The following is a 22,305-nucleotide window of genomic DNA, read 5'->3' on the forward strand; positions in this document are numbered from 1 at the left end:
ATCATTACCAATAGTATGGTAAGTACCAGAGTGCCACTAGGAACTGACATGCTCCACTGCAGCGGTCTACATTGTCAGTGAATCTCAACATGTATATTCTCAGTTTCTATTCCTTATAATATTTCCACATGCCAGATTTTAAGACATACTAACTGGGTAATATGGGACTGTGAACTTGCTACCATTTTGTATCAAATTCACGTCCTTTGTGTAATGATTTTCTTCCGTCATTCACTAAAGAATGTGACAAATGAAAATTAGTTCAATCAGGACAAAAACTTGCTACGAGAAGGAAGCTCATTCATTATCCTGCAATTACCGGACATATATAACAACAGGTCTGCCATGTTAATTTAGTTTCTGTTTTTAAAATATAAGTATTCAGATCTATTAAAGTGGACATGGATAGTCCTTCCCACAGGGAACGTCGTTTTCTTACGTATGTACTACAAGTGATTTATTTCGGAGCAGATTGTTTTCTAAATTGCACACAAAAATAGGTTTTTTTTATTTCCAAAACGCCTTTACGTTTCTTCTTACGTCAAATCAAACTGAAATTATTTACAAAACATTGTTCATGGAAGATGGAATGGACTATAGTTTAAGAAACCATATGTCTAAAGTGACCATCTCCCTACTATTCCAAAACACTCAAAATAGTTGAAGCTGATGTACATCAAGCAGCCACCCATCTCAAGAAGCTACTTTACTAAGCCTGTATCACCCAATTTAGCAATGGTGTAGCCAGGATTTGTACGGTCTTCGAGTCTGTTAATTCCCGTTTTGTCATGTGTAATGGGGCAACAGGCAAATATAACAGGTGGTTGGAAAGAAAAGGTGTGATGGGGAGCATAGCCCTCACTGGCTACAACAGTGTAATATAACAGAAAATGACCTGTGTTAAACAGTGACCTGTTTACAGAGGGCATCATACTATTGTAGCTTATCGGTCTAGGTTCTACTGTACTTTTGTATCTCATTTTTGTAATTAATAATAAAAATTATACAAGAGATTTTTAGTTATTGTACATTTAAATAAAAATGGACATATTCAGGTTGCTTAGCCACTGCAATGATGTTGCCAACTATTTGTATTATTTGAGAGAAATTTAAATCACAGTCAACTCTTCATGGATTTTACTGCTGCTGGTCCAAAGGCACCTTGCTCTCAAAATGAAAGTTAAAGTTTGTTTTGTTTATCGACACCACTAGAGCACATTGATTTATTAATCATCGGCTATTGGATGGTAAATATTTGGTAATTCTTAGAGAGGAAACATGCTACATTTTTTCATTAGTAGCAAGGGATCTTTTATGTGCACCATCCCACAGACAGGATAATACATACCACGGCCTTTGATATACTAGTCGTGGTGCACTGGCTGGAACAAGAAATAGAAAGAAGGAAATGGTTTATTTAACGACGCACTCAACACATTTTATTTACGGTTATATGCAGTCCGACATATGGTTAAGGACCACACAGATATTGAGGGAGGAAACCTGCTGTCGCCACTTCACAGGCTACTCTTTTCAATTATCAGCATGGGATTTTTAATATGCACCACCCCATAGACAGAATAGCACATACCACAGTCTTTGATGCACCAGTCGAATAGGCCCACTGACGGGGATCGATCCTAGACCAACTACGCATTAAGTGAGCATTTTCCCATTAGGCTACATCCCACCCTGGAACGAGACATAGAAGTGTTTTTTCCAAGAAAGCTGATTATAACAATTACTGTATGTATTAACCTACTCACCAACAAAACACCAAAACAAGAAACATTAGCTGTAACATGCATACCAATTATGAATCTACTGATAGCAAATTCAATACTGTATAGTGAACAAAACTGATTCCAAAAGAAATAATGAACATAGCAGCCATGACTTGCTTGTACTGACATTCAACTAAGATAGATGATTCTTTCACTGCTATCTATAGAACTGATACAGCAGGGCACAGGTACAAGCAGTAAATACCTTTCTACAACTTCATTAAACAAACAAACCTCTCAAGGCACAAACTGATATCCATAGAAACAAAGATTTAGCAAAGTAAATTTACTCTATTGAAACGCAGGGCATACGTCCAGTGACTAGTGCAAGTTTATCACCCTGCTTTAATCTGTGTCAGTACAAACAATTACAGGATAAAATACAATAAACTATACAACTGGTTGTCACTGCATTTGTGAACCGTAACAATCATCTAGTTATGATACCATATCTAAAGAATTTTATGTTTAGAAAAAAAAACCCCAAAGATTGAAAACAAACTTTAAAAATATATATTGGAATTATTTTAAAACTAATAGTACTTGAGACTTGCGCAATAAAACAACTATATATTGTTTACTTATTAAGAAAACAGAGAAAAAATACTAATGACCAGTCATATATAACACTGATATTTTCATTTAAACATAAACAAATGTAATAAACGTTAAGATGGCCTAAATGAAACAATACCATTTAAACATGACAGCCCTACTTTCAAGTACACAAGTACACCAATAATAAACTCAGAAACATCCTCCATCCCACCACCCATAAATACTCGAGTAAACCAGTAAGAAACTCAGATACACACATATATATGTTTTAGGGAGTCCTTAATTTGGGGAGCTTCCATCCCATCTCCCTCATAAATGGTTTTATTGTTTTTAATGATATTGGAGGTAAATAATTTTTCAAGTATTTTCTTTTCCACCAGATTCCAGCAGCTGCTTCTTTGCTGCCAAGCTTTGTAAATTTGTAAGAATAATGTTCCACTCGTATAAATCTGGAAAATAGAATTGAAAAAAAAGCCATGATAGTTCTTGTCAGCCTATATCCTAGTAAAAGAGGAACAGCTTCTAAAATAAGGTAAAATGTGAAATACATTAAAAAAAAACTTACCCAGGTTGGAGCATGACTCACAATCAAAGAACATTTCATAGTGAGTGTTTCTGCCAGAAAAAACTTTCTGGGTATGGTGCTATCAAACTGAACATTTACAGTGTATGTAGTGGGTATGGAGGGTCTCCCCCAGAAAGAAAAACATTTACAGTGTATGTAGTGGGTATGGAGGGTCTCCCCCAGAAAGAAAAACATTTACAGTGTATGTAGTGGGTATGGAGGGTCTCCCCCAGAAAGAAAAACATTTACAGTGTATGTAGTGGGTATGGAGGGTCTCCCCCAGAAAGAAAAACATTTACAGTGTATGTAGTGAGTATGGAGGGTCTCCCCCAGAAAGAAAAACATTTACAGTGTATGTAGTGGGTATGGAGGGTCTCACCCAGAAAGAAAAACATTTACAGTGTATGTAGTGAGTATGGAGGGTCTCCCCCAGAAAGAAAAACATTTACAGTGTATGTAGGGATTATGGAGGGTCTCACCCAGAAAGAAAAACATTTACAGTGTATGTAGTGGGTATGGAGGGTCTCCCCCAGAAAGAAAATATGTTAAGTTTAGGGTTAGGGTTAAAAAAATCATATAGTAATGATAACAGTCATTAATTTTGTCAAAGGTCAACTTAAAAAAAAAATTAATATATGAAAATAAATTTAGGTTTGGCACCATACCCATTTTATCCTCTGGCACAAACTCTAATAGTCAAAGAAAGAATTGATAGTGTAAGAACTGGTAAGGGGTGGGGGGGGGGGGGGGGGGGGAGTCAAGGTGCCTTGGTAACTTAACTCCTATGATGCATTGCACCACCCTCCACCCAGTTGATAATTAATTAATATAGAGAGGTTCCCCTGGATGGATGGATGGACAATACAGATATAAGAATGAATAAATGCAAGACTTCTTTTTTTAAATTTCTTCTTTTAATTAGTTATTCTTCACAATAAATTAGAATGATCAAATTTACTATGAATTTGCAGCTATTTTTTCAGTCTTTACTTACTTGGGAGGAGATTTTCCCTCAAAAGGGTTATGGGCTATGAGTGATGTTGTTCCTTCATCGTTTGCCAACAGCTTCACAGCTACATGGACAAGCCAGGGGTTATACTGATAGTTCTACAAAAACAACAACATCAGCAACAACAGAATTATTTCAACTATTCAAATCCTAACTTATTCAATCCAAGCTTGAAACAGTTTGTTTTATTTAATAACATCAATAGAGCACACAGATTTATTAATCATCGGCTACTGGATGTCAAACATTTGGTAATTTTTACATATAGTCTTAGAGAGGAAACATGCTACATTTTTCCATTAGTAGCATGGGATCTTTTATATGCTCCATCTCACAGACAAGACAGCACATAACACAGCCTTTGATATACCAGTCGTGGTGCACTAGCTGGACTGATAAATAGCCTAATGGGCCCACCGATTGGGATCGATCCTATTTGGACAGCGCATCAACCGAGCACTTTAGCACTGGACTACATCTCGCCCTCTCAAAGATTCAAGCATTAAACGTACTTCACTTTCAAAAGGAAGTCTTTTTTCGATTGTTAGGGACTGATCCTAGACCCACAGTGCATCAAGCAAGTACTTACCAATCCTAACTTAAAGACAAACTTCTAATAGTTAACCGTATGGTATTTAAACCAAACTTCTAATAGTTAACCTTATGGTATTCAAACCAAACTTCTAATAGTTAACCGTATGGTATTTAAACCAAACTTCTAATAGTTAACCGTATGGTATTTGAACCAAACTTCTAATACCGTATATCTTCGCCTATAAGTCGAATTTTTTTCACCCAAAAATTATTTTACAACTTGGGGGGTCGACTTATAAGAGGGTAAAAACATTTCACCAAAAAATATTACTGTTTTGGGGATTATTTTACAAGTTTTATTGTTGAAGTATGCCATGTATTTATACTCAAATATGTTAATTTGACACATTTATTTTTTATAACCTATTTTTTTGGGCATTAGAACGGTTTTGGTTATGCGAAAAGGCGTACGATCTCACTCACATGCCAAGACAACAGTCCACTTAGTTAAATTAACAGTCATCACTAATAGTAAAAATTTAAACAATACTAACTACCTGTTGCCTGAGTTTATTTTGAAATCTGGTCACTGGCATTAATGGTTGTTCAAACAATGTTTTGGCGGTGATTAACTTCATGAATATTACTGAGCTTTCCCTTAAAATAGACTGATCTCTGCAGTTCACTATCTAGAGCAATAGGGACACACATCATTTGGTACAAAAACCAGTGTACTTTCCAGAGTTATCCTCCTTACATGTATTAATATGGCGGCAAAACGTGATACTTTCAGTTTTATCGTAGTGATCTGTTGTCAGTGTTTATAAATAAAGTCGTTGTCTGTGCACAAAACCATCTGTACAGTACTATACAGTAACAGTCAAACAGCTTTCACTCTCTACTAAGGGAATATTTCGTTTTGATGCTATGTAATAATGATAGTTTGATTGGAATAGTCTGATTATATTGCGATGTACAAAACGTGAAAACCGAAGTTTGGAAAATAATTTTCTTTTGTTCAAATATTATTGTTCTCATGTGCTGAAAATAAGAAATATTTCAATATTTATAAGTAGTTTTTCATGGGTCGACTTATAAACGGGTCAATAAAAAAATAAGTTTTCAGGGCTTGAAATTAGGGACTCGACTTATAGCCGAGATCGACTTACAGGCGAAGATATACGGTAGTTAACCGTATGGTATTTAAACCAAACTTCTAATAGTTAACCGTATGGTACTTCACTTTCAAAAGGAAGTCTTTTTTCGATTGTTAGGGACCGATCCTAGACCCACAGTGCATCAAGCAAGTACTTACCAATCCTAACTTAAAGACAAACTTCTAATAGTTAACCGTATGGTATTTAAACCAAACTTCTAATAGTTAACCTTATGGTATTCAAACCAAACTTCTAATAGTTAACCGTATGGTATTTAAACCAAACTTCTAATAGTTAACCTTATGGTATTTAAACCAAACTTCTAATAGTTAACCGTATGGTATTTAAACCAAACTTCTAATAGTTAACCGTATGGTATTTGAACCAAACTTCTAATAGTTAACCGTATGGTATTTAAACCAAACTTCTAATAGTTAACCGTATGGTATTTAAACCAAACTTCTAATAGTTAACCGTATGGTATTTGAACCAAACTTCTAATAGTTAACCGTATGGTATTTGAACCAAACTTCTAATAGTTAACCTTATGGTATTCAAACCAAACTTCTAATAGTTAACCTTATGGTATTCAAACCAAACTTCTAATAGTTAACCGTATGGTATTTAAACCAAACTTCTAATAGTTAACCGTATGGTATTTAAACCAAACTTCTAATAGACTATAGTTAACCACATGGTATTCAAACCAAACTTCTAATAGTTAACCTTATGGTAGTCAAACCAAACTTCTAATAGTTAACCGTATGGTATTTAAACCAAACTTCTAATAGTTAACCGTATGGTATTTAAACCAAACTTCTAATAGTTAACCGTATGGTATTTAAACCAAACTTCTAATAGACTATAGTTAACCACATGGTATTCAAACCAAACTTCTAATAGTTAACCTTATGGTAGTCAAACCAAACTTCTAATAGTTAACCGTATGGTACTTCACTTTCAAAAGGAAGTCTTTTTTCGATTGTTAGGGACCGATCCTAGACCCACAGTGCATCAAGCAAGTACTTACCAATCCTAACTTAAAGACAAACTTCTAATAGTTAACCGTATGGTATTTAAACCAAACTTCTAATAGTTAACCTTATGGTATTCAAACCAAACTTCTAATAGTTAACCGTATGGTATTTAAACCAAACTTCTAATAGTTAACCGTATGGTATTTGAACCAAACTTCTAATAGTTAACCGTATGGTATTTGAACCAAACTTCTAATAGTTAACCTTATGGTATTCAAACCAAACTTCTAATAGTTAACCGTATGGTATTCAAACCAAACTTCTAATAGTTAACCGTATGGTATTCAAATCAAACTTCTAATAGTTAACCTTATGGTAGTCAAACCAAACTTCTAATAGTTAACCGTATGGTATTTAAACCAAACTTCTAATAGTTAACCGTATGGTACTTCAGTTTCAAAAGGAAGTCTTTTTTCGATTGTTAGGGACCGATCCTAGACCCACAGTGCATCAAGCAAGTACTTACCAATCCTAACTTAAAGACAAACTTCTAATAGTTAACCGTATGGTATTTAAACCAAACTTCTAATAGTTAACCTTATGGTATTCAAACCAAACTTCTAATAGTTAACCGTATGGTATTTGAACCAAACTTCTAATAGTTAACCGTATGGTATTTGAACCAAACTTCTAATAGTTAACCTTATGGTATTCAAACCAAACTTCTAATAGTTAACCTTATGGTATTCAAACCAAACTTCTAATAGTTAACCGTATGGTATTCAAACCAAACTTCTAATAGTTAACCGTATGGTATTTGAACCAAACTTCTAATAGTTAACCGTATGGTATTTGAACCAAACTTCTAATAGTTAACCTTATGGTATTCAAACCAAACTTCTAATAGTTAACCGTATGGTATTTAAACCAAATTTCAACAGACCCAAGTCATATTAGAATTTTTTTTTTAATTCACATTATTAGAACTATGATTTTTAAAAAGTAATATAATAATTCATTATTTAATATTCAATTGCTTAGAAATGCTGTATCAAATACACGTAATCTGATAACACCTTACCTGGAAAGCTGCAAACCACAGCAACCAGTCTAGTCTGTAATGGTAAGGGGAGATAAGGCAGGGTCTTCTCGTCACATTGCCAGGTTTACATTTGAAGTTGTACTCCAGCCATTCAGCGCTAGGATCACTTGGGTCATTACTTCTCGTACCTTGGAAAATCACTTCTGTTCTTTTCTTTGTAATGCTGCAAAATTATATATAGAGAGAGGAAAATAAAATAGTTATCAGGTATTATCAAATTTATGTCTCAAGTGAAATAATTTTCACTTGTCACGAGCTTTAGCAATTGAGAAGTGAACATTATTTTATGAGGGACATAAATTTGATAATAACTGGTGCCGAATTTGTTATTTTATTTATTACCCCTGCTATTTGGGAGGTTTTCAAGCCTTTATTTTCAATATAGCCTACACCGGCTACACGTCCATGTATATAGAAACGATGTAAACTACTTTACTGTTCTGGGTATTGCTTTAACTTTGTATTTAATTCACGGTTTACAGATAATTTTCAAAACCCGAAGTTCTATATATTCTGTAAACAAAAATCTATAATGAATTGCATTAAACTACCATTCTACTACAAGTTTAACACTGAAACCAGAAAACCCGTAAATGCGAACGCTTTAAACTATGTGACGTCATTGTGTGTGCTTTGCCAAATCGTGATGACGTCATATTTAGTACCAACAAGGTGATTGGTTTGTTGACATCAAATCGTCCAATAGTAGTGTATGTTAAACCAATGCATGATAATGTCTCAGTGAGAAATTATTATTTTTATTTTCCCCGTTATGAGTGCCTGCTAGGGTAATAAATATTTAAATTTTTTGTAAACTCGATAACTGCTTCAACCAACTTAAGAAAAGATGAAGATAAATACAATGTATCAACTGTTTAAGATTAAGATAAATACTAAAACATGGTAATATTCTAACCTACTATATCTAAGATTAAAATACTAACATGAATGTGTCATGGACAGTGTAACATTTAAACACCAAAACATGGTGATATTCTAACCTACTGTATTTAAGATTAAAATACTTACATGAATGTGTTATGGACAGTGTAAAATTTAAACGCCAAAAGACATTAATAAAATTTGAAGCAAACTTTTCTTTTTTCAATTTTAGTTCTGTGCTTAAAATATAATTATCTGCATATCCATGTGCACCTTCAGACATTTGTCTGTTTATAGAAGCTGTCGTAAGATTTTGGCTGCCGTCACACTGACACATACACACTATAAAGTGGCAGTCCTCCTACAGACGGAGTTGGAACTATATATTGTCAAGATTACGTATTCTTTGTAAGTAAAGCACTCGACAGTGAGAGGTTTATCATAACCTCTTTTAGAATCAGTTTTGGGTAGAGATACGGTACTGAGTATGCTAATGACAGGTTCATAATCATCATGTATGTTATGGATTCTATTACAAACTTTTAACATTTTATATTGTTTTAGAGTTTTACTGGTGTTTTCTGGTGTAGTCCAGTCGTAAAGTCTGATGTGCTGTCCATCTGGGATCGATCCCCATCGGTGAGCTCCATTAGGCTTTCTCTTGTTCCAGCCAGGGCACCACGACTAGTTTATCAAAGGCTGTGGTACGAGCTATCCTGTCTGCTGAATGATGCATATAAAAAAATCCCTTCCTACAAATGAAAAAATGATGCAGGTTTCCTCTCAAGGACTATATGTCAAAACTACCAAATGTTTGACATCCAATAGCCGATGATTAATAAAATAGTGGTGTTGTTAAACAAAATTTTTTTTAATCATGTCCTGGACAGATTGGTCAAATTACCTGAGGAATGCCATGAAGAGCATGCTTGAACCTTAACGGGAATAAGCACCAAATTGATTTCTTTTACATAAATAAATTAATTTAAGTAGAAAATGTATTGAAAACTAGATGATTGATCTGCTGGTTCCCTCAATCTGACTCACAACAAGATATTATGTTCTTATCTTAAAACATCATGTTGTGACAAACCTTCCAAATGCTCCATAGGTGTTAACCAACCGGAAGTTGTCGAATGATGTATTCATGGCTTGACGTGACGACATCAGGTTCTGTATGACAGGAATGCTGAGGTACGCCAGACCCAGAGCAAGACTGACATTGAACACTCTTCTAACATAACAACCTGCAAACATCCAATATACACACATCTATTGAACACTCTTCTAACGTAACAACCTGCAAACATCCAATATACACACACCTATTGAACACTCTTCTGACGTAACAACCTGCAAACATCCGATATACACACACCTATTGAACACTCTTCTAACATAACAACCTGCAAACATCCAATATACACACACCTATTGAACACTCTTCTGACGTAACAACCTGCAAACATCCAATATACACACACCTATTGAACACTCTTCTGACGTAACAACCTGCAAACATCCAATATACACACACCTATTGAACACTCTTCTAACGTAACAATCTTCAAACATCCAATATACACACACCTACTGAACACTCTTCTAACTTAACAACTTGCAAACATCAAATATAAACACACCTACTGAACACTCTTCTAACATAACAACCTGCAAACATCCAATATACACACATCTATTGAACACTCTTCTGACGTAACAACCTGCAAACATCCAATATACACACATCTATTGAACACTCTTCTGACGTAACAACCTGCAAACATCCAATATACACACACCTATTGAACACTCTTCTGACGTAACAACCTGCAAACATCCAATATATACACACCTATTGAACACTCTTCTGACGTAACAACCTGCAAACATCCAATATACACACACCTATTGAACACTCTTCTGACGTAACAACCTGCAAACATCCAATATACACACACCTATTGAACACTCTTCTAATGTAACAACCTGCAAACATCCAATATACACACACCTATTGAACACTCTTCTAATGTAACAACCTGCAAACATCCAATATACACACACCTATTGAACACTCTTCTAACTTAACAACCTGCAAACATCCAATATACACACACCTATTGAACACACTTCTAACGTAACAACTTGCAAACATCAAATATAAACACCAGACATATTAAAGGCATACTGTCACGGATTTAAGGACTTTATTTCTCTAAAAATGGATAATAAATAAAAATTACATAATTGTTGAAAACCCAATCTAGTTATCACATCACCTTAACTGAACCATGATGGGGTTAAATCCATGTCATCCCTTCTCAGCAATTTTAGTTTTTGAATTATGGACCATTGCCATAATTCAATTATTTTTACAAAATGTCATTGATAAATGGAGTATGGTGGTTATAAAGATGGTTGAATAAAGTACATTTAGGGACAAATCAAATTATTTTATGTTCAGGTAATACTTTGTTACACCATTAAATAGGTCAGTGGTCTGTGACAATATGCCTTTAACACTTCAATCAAAAATATATCTGAATAAACAGGTAAAGAGATCTGTTCTGTGTGGATGTAAAAGAAATATGACAAAGAATAATTTTACCATTTTGAGTATTGCTGTTTCATTTACTCCTGCAACCAATGTTTTAACAAATTGCACATAAAAATAGAACATTTTTGTTCTTTCTAAACAGGGAACATTTTGTTTTTCAAATCTTGAACAGCGATATTTCTAGTCAAATGAAAATTGTTTAGCAACTACAGTTTAATTTTTTAAAACTGTGTAGCAATCTCTGAAACTTGCAAAGCGACTCATGATGCGATAATAAACAAAATGTTCCCTGCCAAAGCACTTGTATTTTTTTTTTTGTGTTAAGACAACCTGGAATTATTTTTAATATATATATATATTAAAAAAAGTTAAAATGGAGGTTGATCAGACCATAAAACTTAGTTAATCATAATAACACACCAAGTCTGAGTTGTGTGTTTCTTTCAGGTTTGTGTTCTTGTTGTAAATCTCTAACCTTCTGCATCATTGTGTTTGAGAAGAGGAAGGCATAGCTGGCATCATCAAAGCAGGCCAGACTCGGTAAAATAGTCAGCCAGTTTAAGAAACTCAAATTCCCACTTGTAATGAGAATCAGCTGTGAAAAAGAAAGAAGATAACATATTAACTCCGGTAATACTTTATCACTGCAGCATTCTGCAGTATTTAACTCTGGTAATACTTTATCACTGCAGCATTCTGAAGTATTTAACTCTGGTAATACTTTATCACTGCAGCATTCTGCAGTATTTAACTCTGGTAATACTTTATCACTGCAGCATTCTGCAGTATTTAACTCCGGTAATACTTTATCACTGCAGCATTCTGCAGTATTTAACTCCGGTAATACTTTATCACTGCAGCATTCTGCAGTATTTAACTCCGGTAACATTTATCACTGCAGCATTCTGCAGTATTTAACTCCGGTAACACTTTATCACTGCAGCATTCTGCAGTATTTAACTCCGGTATTACTTTATCACTGCAGCATTCTGCAGTATTTAACTCCGGTAACACTTTAACTCCGGTAATACTTTATCACTGCAGCATTCTGCATTATTTAACTCCGGTAACACTTTATCACTGCAGCATTCTGCAGTATTTAACTCCGGTAACACTTTATCACTGCAGCATTCTGCAGTATTTAACTCCGGTAACACTTTATCACTGCAGCATTCTGCAGTATTTAACTCCGGTATTACTTTATCACTGCAGCATTCTGCAGTATTTAACTCCGGTATTACTTTATCACTGCAGCATTCTGCAGTATTTAACTCCGGTAATACTTTATCACTGCAGCATTCTGCAGTATTTAACTCCGGTAACACTTTATCACTGCAGCATTCTGCAGTATTTAACTCTGTAACACTTTATCACTGCAGCATTCTGCAGTATTTAACTCCGGTAACACTTTATCACTGCAGCATTCTGCAGTATTTAACTCCGGTAATACTTTATCACTGCAGCATTCTGCAGTATTTAGAACAAATGAAAACAATAATTTTATACAGCTACATTTGGGCACATTTTAAACTAAGGTCATTTAGTGTCGTAACAGTTATTTCAACACCTGGTTTAGAAAGAGAGGAAACTTGCAGCCACTACATAGGTTACTCGCACCAAACCAACAACAAGAGCTACTTTTTTATGCAGGATAGTACATACAAGTGCCACAACCTTTGGTGTACCAATCACTGAGCACTGCTGAGAAACCTGAGTCTATCCAAGACAATCAGGCAGGTGCTCTACCACTGAGCTACAGACAACCTCACTGAAATGCATGAAGATCAATCAAACCTGTTCCTATTTCCCATTTCTCCATATGCAATTTTAATAACATGAAAATAAATCAAAACATATATATTTCCAATTTCTCCATAACATCAAAAATAAATCAAGATAGTATATGTTTCCGATTTCTCCATATGCGATTTTAATAACATGAAAATAAAAATAAAACCACTGCCTATTTCTGATTTCTTTATATAAAACTTTGATACCATGAAGATAAATCAAACCAGTATATACTTCCGAGCTTTCCATATACAACATTAAGAACATGAAGGTAAATCAACACAAAGAAATCATATTGTGTTAGGTGGTTTAATTGTTGTCAATAGTGTTGTATTGTTTGTGTGTGTATTCAGACAGAGAACCTGTGAACAAGCTGACCTGGTGGTTTCATTGTTGTCAGTAGGGTTGTATTGTTTGTGTGTGTATTCAGACAGAGAATCTGTGAACAAGCTGACCTGGTGGTTTAATTGTTGTCAATAGGGTTGTATTGTTTGTGTGTGTATTCAGACAGAGAACCTGTGAACAAGCTGACCTGGTGGTTTAATTGTTGTCAATAGTGTTGTATTGTTTGTGTGTGTATTCAGACAGAGAACCTGTGAACAAGCTGACCTGGTGGTTTAATTGTTGTCAGTAGGGTTGTATTGTTTGTGTGTGTATTCGGACAGAGAATCTGTGAACAACCTGGTGGTTTAATTGTTGTCAATAGTGTTGTATTGTTTGTGTGTGTATTCAGAGAACCTGTGAACAAGCTGACCTGGTGGTTTAATTGTTGTCAATAGGGTTGTATTGTTTGTGTGTGTATTCAGACAGAGAACCTGTGAACAACCTGGTGGTTTAATCGTCAGTACAGTTGTATTGTTTGTGTGTGTATTCAGACAGAGAACCTGTGAACAACCTGGTGGTTTAATTGTTCTCAGTAGTGTTGTATTGTTTGTGTGTGTATTTGGACAGAGAATCTGTGAACAAACTGACCTGGTGATTTAATTGTTGTCAATAGGGTTGTATTGTTTGTGTGTGTATTCAGACAGAGAACCTGTGAACAAGCTGACCTGGTGGTTTAATTGTTGTCAATAGTGTTGTATTGTTTGTGTGTGTATTCAGACAGAGAATCTGTGAACAAGCTGACCTGGTGGTTTAATTGTTGTCAATAGTGTTGTATTGTTTGTGTGTGTATTCAGACAGAGAACCTGTGAACAAGCTGACCTGGTGGTTTAATTGTTGTCAGTAGGGTTGTATTGTTTGTGTGTGTATTCGGACAGAGAATCTGTGAACAACCTGGTGGTTTAATTGTTGTCAATAGTGTTGTATTGTTTGTGTGTGTATTCAGAGAACCTGTGAACAAGCTGACCTGGTGGTTTAATTGTTGTCAATAGGGTTGTATTGTTTGTGTGTGTATTCAGACAGAGAACCTGTGAACAACCTGGTGGTTTAATCGTCAGTACAGTTGTATTGTTTGTGTGTGTATTCAGACAGAGAACCTGTGAACAAACTGGTGGTTTAATTGTTCTCAGTAGTGTTGTTTTGTTTGTGTGTGTATTCAGACAGAATCTGTGAACAAGCTAACCTGGTGGTTTAATTGTTGTCAATAGGGTTGTATTGTTTGTGTGTGTATTCAGACAGAGAATCTGTGAACAAACTGACCTGATGGTTTAATTGTTGTCAATAGTGTTGTATTGTTTGTGTGTGTATTCGGACAGAGAATCTGTGAACAAGCTGACCTGGTGGTTTAATTGTTGTCAATAGGGTAGTATTGTTTGTGTGTGTATTCAGACAGAATCTGTGAACAAGCTGACCTGGTGGTTTAATTGTTGTCAATAGGGTTGTATTGTTTGTGTGTGTATTCAGACAGAGAACCTGTGAACAAGCTGACCTGGTGGTTTAATTGTTGTCAATAGTGTTGTATTGTTTGTGTGTGTATTCAGACAGAGAACCTGTGAACAAGCTGACCTGGTGGTTTAATTGTTGTCAGTAGGGTTGTATTGTTTGTGTGTGTATTCGGACAGAGAATCTGTGAACAACCTGGTGGTTTAATTGTTGTCAATAGTGTTGTATTGTTTGTGTGTGTATTCAGAGAACCTGTGAACAAGCTGACCTGGTGGTTTAATTGTTGTCAATAGGTTTGTATTGTTTGTGTGTGTGTATTCAGACAGAGAACCTGTGAACAAACTAACCTGGGGGTTTAATTGTTGTCAGTAGGGTCGTATTGTTTGTGTGTGTATTCAGACAGATAATCTGTGAATAACCTGGTGGTTTAATTGTTGTCAGTAGTGTTGTATTGTTTGTGTGTGTATTCAGACAGAGAACCTGTGAACAACCTGGTGGTTTAATCGTCAGTACAGTTGTATTGTTTGTGTGTGTATTCAGACAGAGAACCTGTGAACAACCTGGTGGTTTAATTGTTCTCAGTAGTGTTGTATTGTTTGTGTGTGTATTTGGACAGAGAATCTGTGAACAAACTGACCTGGTGATTTAATTGTTGTCAATAGGGTTGTATTGTTTGTGTGTGTATTTGGACAGAGAATCTGTGAACAAACTAACCTGGTGATTTAATTGTTGTCAATAGGGTTGTATTGTTTGTGTGTGTATTCAGACAGAGAACCTGTGAACAAGCTGACCTGGTGGTTTAATTGTTGTCAATAGGGTTGTATTGTTTGTGTGTGTATTCAGACAGAGAACCTGTGAACAACCTGGTGGTTTAATCGTCAGTACAGTTGTATTGTGTGTGTGTGTATTCAGACAGAGAACCTGTGAACAAACTGGTGGTTTAATTGTTCTCAGTAGTGTTGTTTTGTTTGTGTGTGTATTCAGACAGAATCTGTGAACAAGCTAACCTGGTGGTTTAATTGTTGTCAATAGGGTTGTATTGTTTGTGTGTGTATTCAGACAGAGAATCTGTGAACAAACTGACCTGATGGTTTAATTGTTGTCAATAGTGTTGTATTGTTTGTGTGTGTATTCGGACAGAGAATCTGTGAACAAGCTGACCTGGTGGTTTAATTGTTGTCAATAGGGTAGTATTGTTTGTGTGTGTATTCAGACAGAATCTGTGAACAAGCTGACCTGGTGGTTTAATTGTTGTCAATAGGGTTGTATTGTTTGTGTGTGTATTCAGACAGAGAACCTGTGAACAAGCTGACCTGGTGGTTTAATTGTTGTCAATAGTGTTGTATTGTTTGTGTGTGTATTCAGACAGAGAACCTGTGAACAAGCTGACCTGGTGGTTTAATTGTTGTCAGTAGGGTTGTATTGTTTGTGTGTGTATTCGGACAGAGAATCTGTGAACAACCTGGTGGTTTAATTGTTGTCAATAGTGTTGTATTGTTTGTGTGTGTATTCAGAGAACCTGTGAACAAGCTGACCTGGTGGTTTAATTGTTGTCAATAGGTTTGTATTGTTTGTGTGTGTGTATTCAGACAGAGAACCTGTGAACAAACTAACCTGGGGGTTTAATTGTTGTCAGTAGGGTCGTATTGTTTGTGTGTGTATTCAGACAGATAATCTGTGAATAACCTGGTGGTTTAATTGTTGTCAGTAGTGTTGTATTGTTTGTGTGTGTATTCAGACAGAGAACCTGTGAACAACCTGGTGGTTTAATCGTCAGTACAGTTGTATTGTTTGTGTGTGTATTCAGACAGAGAACCTGTGAACAACCTGGTGGTTTAATTGTTCTCAGTAGTGTTGTATTGTTTGTGTGTGTATTTGGACAGAGAATCTGTGAACAAACTGACCTGGTGATTTAATTGTTGTCAATAGGGTTGTATTGTTTGTGTGTGTATTTGGACAGAGAATCTGTGAACAAACTAACCTGGTGATTTAATTGTTGTCAATAGGGTTGTATTGTTTGTGTGTGTATTCAGACAGAGAACCTGTGAACAAGCTGACCTGGTGGTTTAATTGTTGTCAATAGGGTTGTATTGTTTGTGTGTGTATTCAGACAGAGAACCTGTGAACAAACTAACCTGGTGGTTTAATTGTTGTCAATAGGGTTATATTGTTTGTGTGTGTATTCAGACAGAGAACCTATGAACAACCTGACCTGGAACATGCTCTGGATGACTCCTCCCACAATGCACAGTCTGCGTCCCATGAAGAGGAGGAAAGGTGCAATCAGTTCTACGAAATGGTTGGTCAGAGTCTCAAACTTGTGGAAAACCTCCGGTTCCTGGTGCATGTAGTAACTCACTGGGTTTGGAACTGGTTGTGTCTGAAAATATATATATATCAAATTTGATTTACACTTAGGCCTTGCTTAAAAGCATTAAGAAAAGAAACAATTGTGTAAAGGGGATGTCACACAAGCAAACATTGTTTACTGCATGTAGCTTATGTTGAACAATTAGTTTTTTCTCTGTCGATATTTAGGAGAAACAAAAAACTGGACAGAGAACACAAGGCCATAGCTAGCAGAAATTAATGAATGAATGAATGACTGGTTAAGGACACCCCAGCACGAAACCATAGCTAGCAGAAATGAATGAATGAATGAATGACTGGTTAACGACACCCCAGCACGAAACCATAGCTAGCAGAAATGAATGAATGAATGACTGGTTAACGACACCCCAGCACGAAACCATAGCTAGCAGAAATGAATGAATGAATGACTGGTTAACGACACCCCAGCACGAAACCATAGCTAGCAGAAATGAATGAATGAATGACTGGTTAACGACACCCCAGCACGAAACCATAGCTAGCAGAAATGAATGAATGAATGACTGGTTAACGACACCCCAGCACGAAACAATCGTAAACAGTGCTTTAGATCTCACTCATTTAACACAACAGTTTTTGTTCTTTTCTGAGCACTACAAGGTATTTTTAGTGCAGTGATGTTAGTAACAGTTGGTAAATAGATGTACATTTTCAGAAATGCATTTCAAGTTATTTTAATCTAACACAGCTTAACAGTCCATTGATTTAGAGGTGAAATGTTTTGAGGATAGAATGTTTGTACTTAATTTGAGCTTGCTTATTTTGATCACACCCTTTATCGCCTCAGCCTTGGTGCAATCTAAAGTCCTCAAGCTAGTCTAATCACACTGCTGGATGGAACGGAAACTAGCCCAAAACACACACTACAGGGGTGATACTTCAACAAAGCACATCTCAGACAGGCTATCTATGATTCACCTGCATTCTCCTATTCCACTAGTTTAGATTTCTGTCATTTATAATAATATAAGCAAATATTTTATGCATATCATTCATTCTCATCAATGTTGTATATTTCTGAAAAACAATTGCATCTATTATACAGTGAAGGAAAGGTATACATGGTTAACAACACCTCAACATGTTTTAGGATGGCTATTCAAAATAAGTAATTATCCAATTGCCTGACACATGAAATCTACTTGAATAAGCAAAATGTACCTCAATTAACGGTTATTTGGCAGAAAAATTAAAATCTCTAAAGCAGTACCATAATTTCAAAACATGACCACTAGAATGAAGTAAACAAAGAGCTTACATGGACAAGTGAAGATATTGGTGGACAAGCCGATTTCTAGATGTTCTTTCCGGTGGACTAGTGAAAAATTCTGCTTACTACCTTCACTGCAATTTAGTGTCTTCACATATGGGACATTCTGTGTCAAATCACACAAAAAAGAGAAGAATTTTTAACCTCACCCCCTCAGATTTGTCTGGAATTTTGTTTCTATGGTGGTTTTGGCTGAAAAAGCTTAATTTTCAAAGATCAGCTCAATCGGACCAGCGGTTTGAGTCCTACAACCCGCCCATTTTGGCAAAAGTCACCAAAATTTGGTGGGGGTCCCTATATTTGAACGTCCATAAATAAGTAACCACTGGTCTAATCTTGATGGAAATGGCATCTCTTGAATGGGAATTGCCCAAGGATTCCAAATCTTTTGATGTAAGTTAAAGTCTGATGACCTTTTGACCATCACTTTGACCTTGTTGCCCTCATGACCTTGAAATAAAAATTGGTCAGAATTATAGTCAAACATGTTTCCTACAAAATATAACAGAACTAGAGGTGTAATATTCCTCTATAGTCCACAAAAGTCAATCAAAAACCCTTTTCCAAGCAATTTAACTTCAATTTAGTTAGTACCCTGTGAAGGATAATTCCCACCGACTATGAGTAGACATTGCATGTTCTTGAAATTTGGCACACACATACTACTGACCATAATGAACAATAATTAATGGAAATTAAAACAGTTGACGGTCTCCAATTTTTGTAGAAGCCATGCCCATATTGACGATTTATGTAAAATTTGTCAATATAGCAAATATTGGAATGTTCTAAGTATATACCACAAACCTCAACTATAGATGATATATACCATAATTACAAAATGTAAGCCCCTAACTGATCTGTTTCCATGTGTTATAATGAATGCATTCATTCTCTGGAAACCTATAATCCATAGATACTGTTCTATGCTTTAGTACATATAAAGTAACGTTAAGTTAACACCAGGTGTGAACCCCAAACAACCACATGTTCATCAAGTTAAGACAATGGGAAAAGTTCTGGGGTGTTTTTATTTCAAATTCACAACTTTCTGAGGCTGCTTCCGAAAATGTAAGTGTACATATATTATTCTAAAACACTTCCGATACTTTAGATTGTAACTTATACAATAAATCAAACATTGGTGTACTGTAATTAATTAAAACATGTTCAAGTTTGTTTGTGTCCTGTCATAGATAGACTTGATACATGTAGTCTATATAGTAAGCCAAGTGTTTGGAATCCACCCGCCCAAGTTTCGTGACTTTTGCCAAAATGGGCGAGCTGTAGCACCCAAACCGCTGGTCCGATTGAGCTCATCTTTAAAAATTAAGCATTTTCAGCCAAAATCTCTCTAGAAAACAAATTTCAACCAAATCAGAGTTAAACCCATTGGGTGATTTGACTCGGAATGACCTATTGTAATTTTATCACCGCTTCTACCCAATAGCAGCAAGAACTATTTTATATGCACTTTCACAAACACAGGATAGCATATATCATGGTGTTTGATGTATGAGTCGCAGAGACTCTGTATGGAACAGAACAAAAACCTGACAAGACCTCTAAGGACAATCGATCCTATTACATATTACACCTCAGATAAGCTCTCTACCTCTACCACTGCACTACACCCTGACCATATATTATCCAGAGTTGTTTATAGCTACAAGCATCAGATAAAAGTTACAAATGGCTAACCTCTCTGAACTTTGAAAGCCGACATATCCTAAGTTAGTTACCTCATAGTGGTAATTCATGCAAGTCAAATCTCGCCAACATTTGTCTCCCCTTATCTTTATCAGTCCCTGTAACACAGAAAACATGTTAATATCAAATAAATGTAAATTATCTATGTATTCAAAGACATCAGTAGATTAAAAAAAATTAATTAGTTATACACTACTGATGTAATTATAGAGCAATACAGCACATTAATTTACTATCATCGGCTATTGGATGTCAAACATTTGGTAATTCTGACATATAGTTTTATACAGGAAACCTGTTACATCTTTCCATTCATAGCAAGGCATCTTTTATATGCACCATCCCATAAACAGGATAGCACATATCACGACTTTTGATATACGAGTCATGGTGTACTGGCTGGAATGAGAAATAGATCAATGGGCCCAGTGATGGGTAACGATTCTAGATTGATCGCGTGTCAAGCGAGTGCTTTACCAGTGGGCTACATCCCGCCCCAGGTCCAAAATGGATGCCTCAATGTAGGGCAATTCTATCACAATACATACACGCTGTTAAGTCAATGATCCCCATTTAAAAAACATACCGCTTTTGTTCTTCATCAAATACAGTTTGAGCTACTACAGATATGAGGATGACCAGAAACACATTGGGTTTGCTAAAAATTGATAAATTAAGCAACACTTACGTAGTATATTATATATGAAAACAGCTGTAGTTGCTAAAAATGTTTTACACTGTCTAATGATTAGGGTCAGTGCCATTAAGTATCATGGAACATATTGTATTGCAACTTACCCATGTCATCACACCTTCTGGGTTCACCCTGTCTATAATCACATTAGCCAATTGCTAATATTTAAAAACAAAATGGCTACAACATTTAGTGTTAGAATACCAAAATTTTCTTTAAATTAGCTTTTTAAAAATAATTTTAAAGGAAATCAGTCCATGGGTTTTGAAAATTATAGGCGAGTAGGAAATTGCACACCTCAATATGCTAAGGCGAGTGAAAAATCACTTTCCAAAATAAACAAAATAGGCAGTGTAGCTCCGATTGGATTTTGACTGGTACGTCTACAAAATTGTCTATTAAACCAGTATTTCCCGACTTGTTCAACAAAGAGAAATACCAGTTTAACGACTGCATGGAAACCACTGCCATGTTTTTAATTTTTATTGTTTTAATAAAAGGACCTGCCTATCAGCTAAATGAGCTATGAAAACTGTTGATTTTTGTAAACTGTGGAAATAAATATACCCATCTATTTTACGTGCGCCGTTTGTTGAGTGTGACGTGCGCTGCTTTTCACACTTGTCAGATTGAAATTATGTGCGCTATACGAGCGCGATCGCATCTGCACACCTTAAAAAGCAAGGTCTGGGAAATATTCCACATATCTGAAAATTGGCTAAAACAAAATGATTTCCACTGTGAGCCTTGCACCTTGTGTTCTGTTTCAAAGCAGAATGGCCGTTTTGTTTGAAAGTAGGCAAATATGTTCAGAGAAAAAATTGTCTCCGAAACAAAATGTAATTAATTTATAACGCAAGTCAGAACATTTTACTGTAACAATTAGCTGGTGAAAGTGTCACCACACATTATTTTGATACATTCGTATATCAGGTATGTGACTGAAACATTTCTAAAAAGAGATCAAAATGATACATGCGTGCCGAAGGCACGTAATCGAGTGCAGAATGCAAGGAAAATGAATGAAAGGAAAACATTTTTAAAAGCGGAATTCTACCAATCAGTGGAAGAATCACATGCCTGGTATATGTGGCATACATGTACACATGTAAATGCTTCTGCCATTATTCTAGACAATTTTTTGTTATGATTCTGCAATGACTACAAAACTATAGATGTGACCACAAAAACTACATTTACAGTACCCAACATTATTCTAAAAATATGCCATCGATATGATGACAAAAACTACACTTACTGCACCTAACATTATTCTAAAAATAAGCCATCGATATGACCACAAAAACTACACTTACTGCACCCAACATTATTCTAAAAATAAGCCATCGATATCCCCAGATGACGACTCGAGATGTTGGAGTGTGTTTTGGAAGAACTGAAACGTTCAACACTGGACAGAGAAAAGTTGCCAAAAAGCCAGTTTCCAGAAGCTGCGATTCCCATCCTGAATTGAAAGCAGAAAGTACAAACACTGAC

At 35.7% G+C, this 22,305-nt stretch overlaps 1 protein-coding gene across 2 annotated transcripts in view; it reads right to left on the reverse strand.

Annotated features, from left to right (window-relative positions):
* Positions 1–1,791: 1,791 nt before the first annotated feature.
* The window catches only part of LOC121384100 (lipase maturation factor 1-like), a 30,355-nt gene continuing 9,841 nt past the window's right edge, over positions 1,792–22,305 (reverse strand). For both annotated transcript variants that reach the window (XM_041514333.1, XM_041514334.1), the window contains exons 4-11: positions 22,125–22,273; positions 20,147–20,212; positions 16,956–17,123; positions 11,549–11,723; positions 9,662–9,815; positions 7,666–7,849; positions 3,902–4,014; positions 1,792–2,791 (exon numbers count right to left, since the gene is read on the reverse strand). In XM_041514333.1, the coding sequence (XP_041370267.1) occupies positions 2,611–2,791; positions 3,902–4,014; positions 7,666–7,849; positions 9,662–9,815; positions 11,549–11,723; positions 16,956–17,123; positions 20,147–20,212; positions 22,125–22,273 (1,190 nt within the window). In that variant the 3' untranslated portion in view covers positions 1,792–2,610. The remainder of the gene's footprint in view (positions 2,792–3,901; positions 4,015–7,665; positions 7,850–9,661; positions 9,816–11,548; positions 11,724–16,955; positions 17,124–20,146; positions 20,213–22,124; positions 22,274–22,305) is intronic.

The sequence above is a fragment of the Gigantopelta aegis genome, chromosome 10 (genome assembly GCF_016097555.1).
Source record: "Gigantopelta aegis isolate Gae_Host chromosome 10, Gae_host_genome, whole genome shotgun sequence".
In the NCBI taxonomy this organism is placed as follows: Eukaryota; Metazoa; Mollusca; class Gastropoda; order Neomphalida; family Peltospiridae; genus Gigantopelta; species Gigantopelta aegis.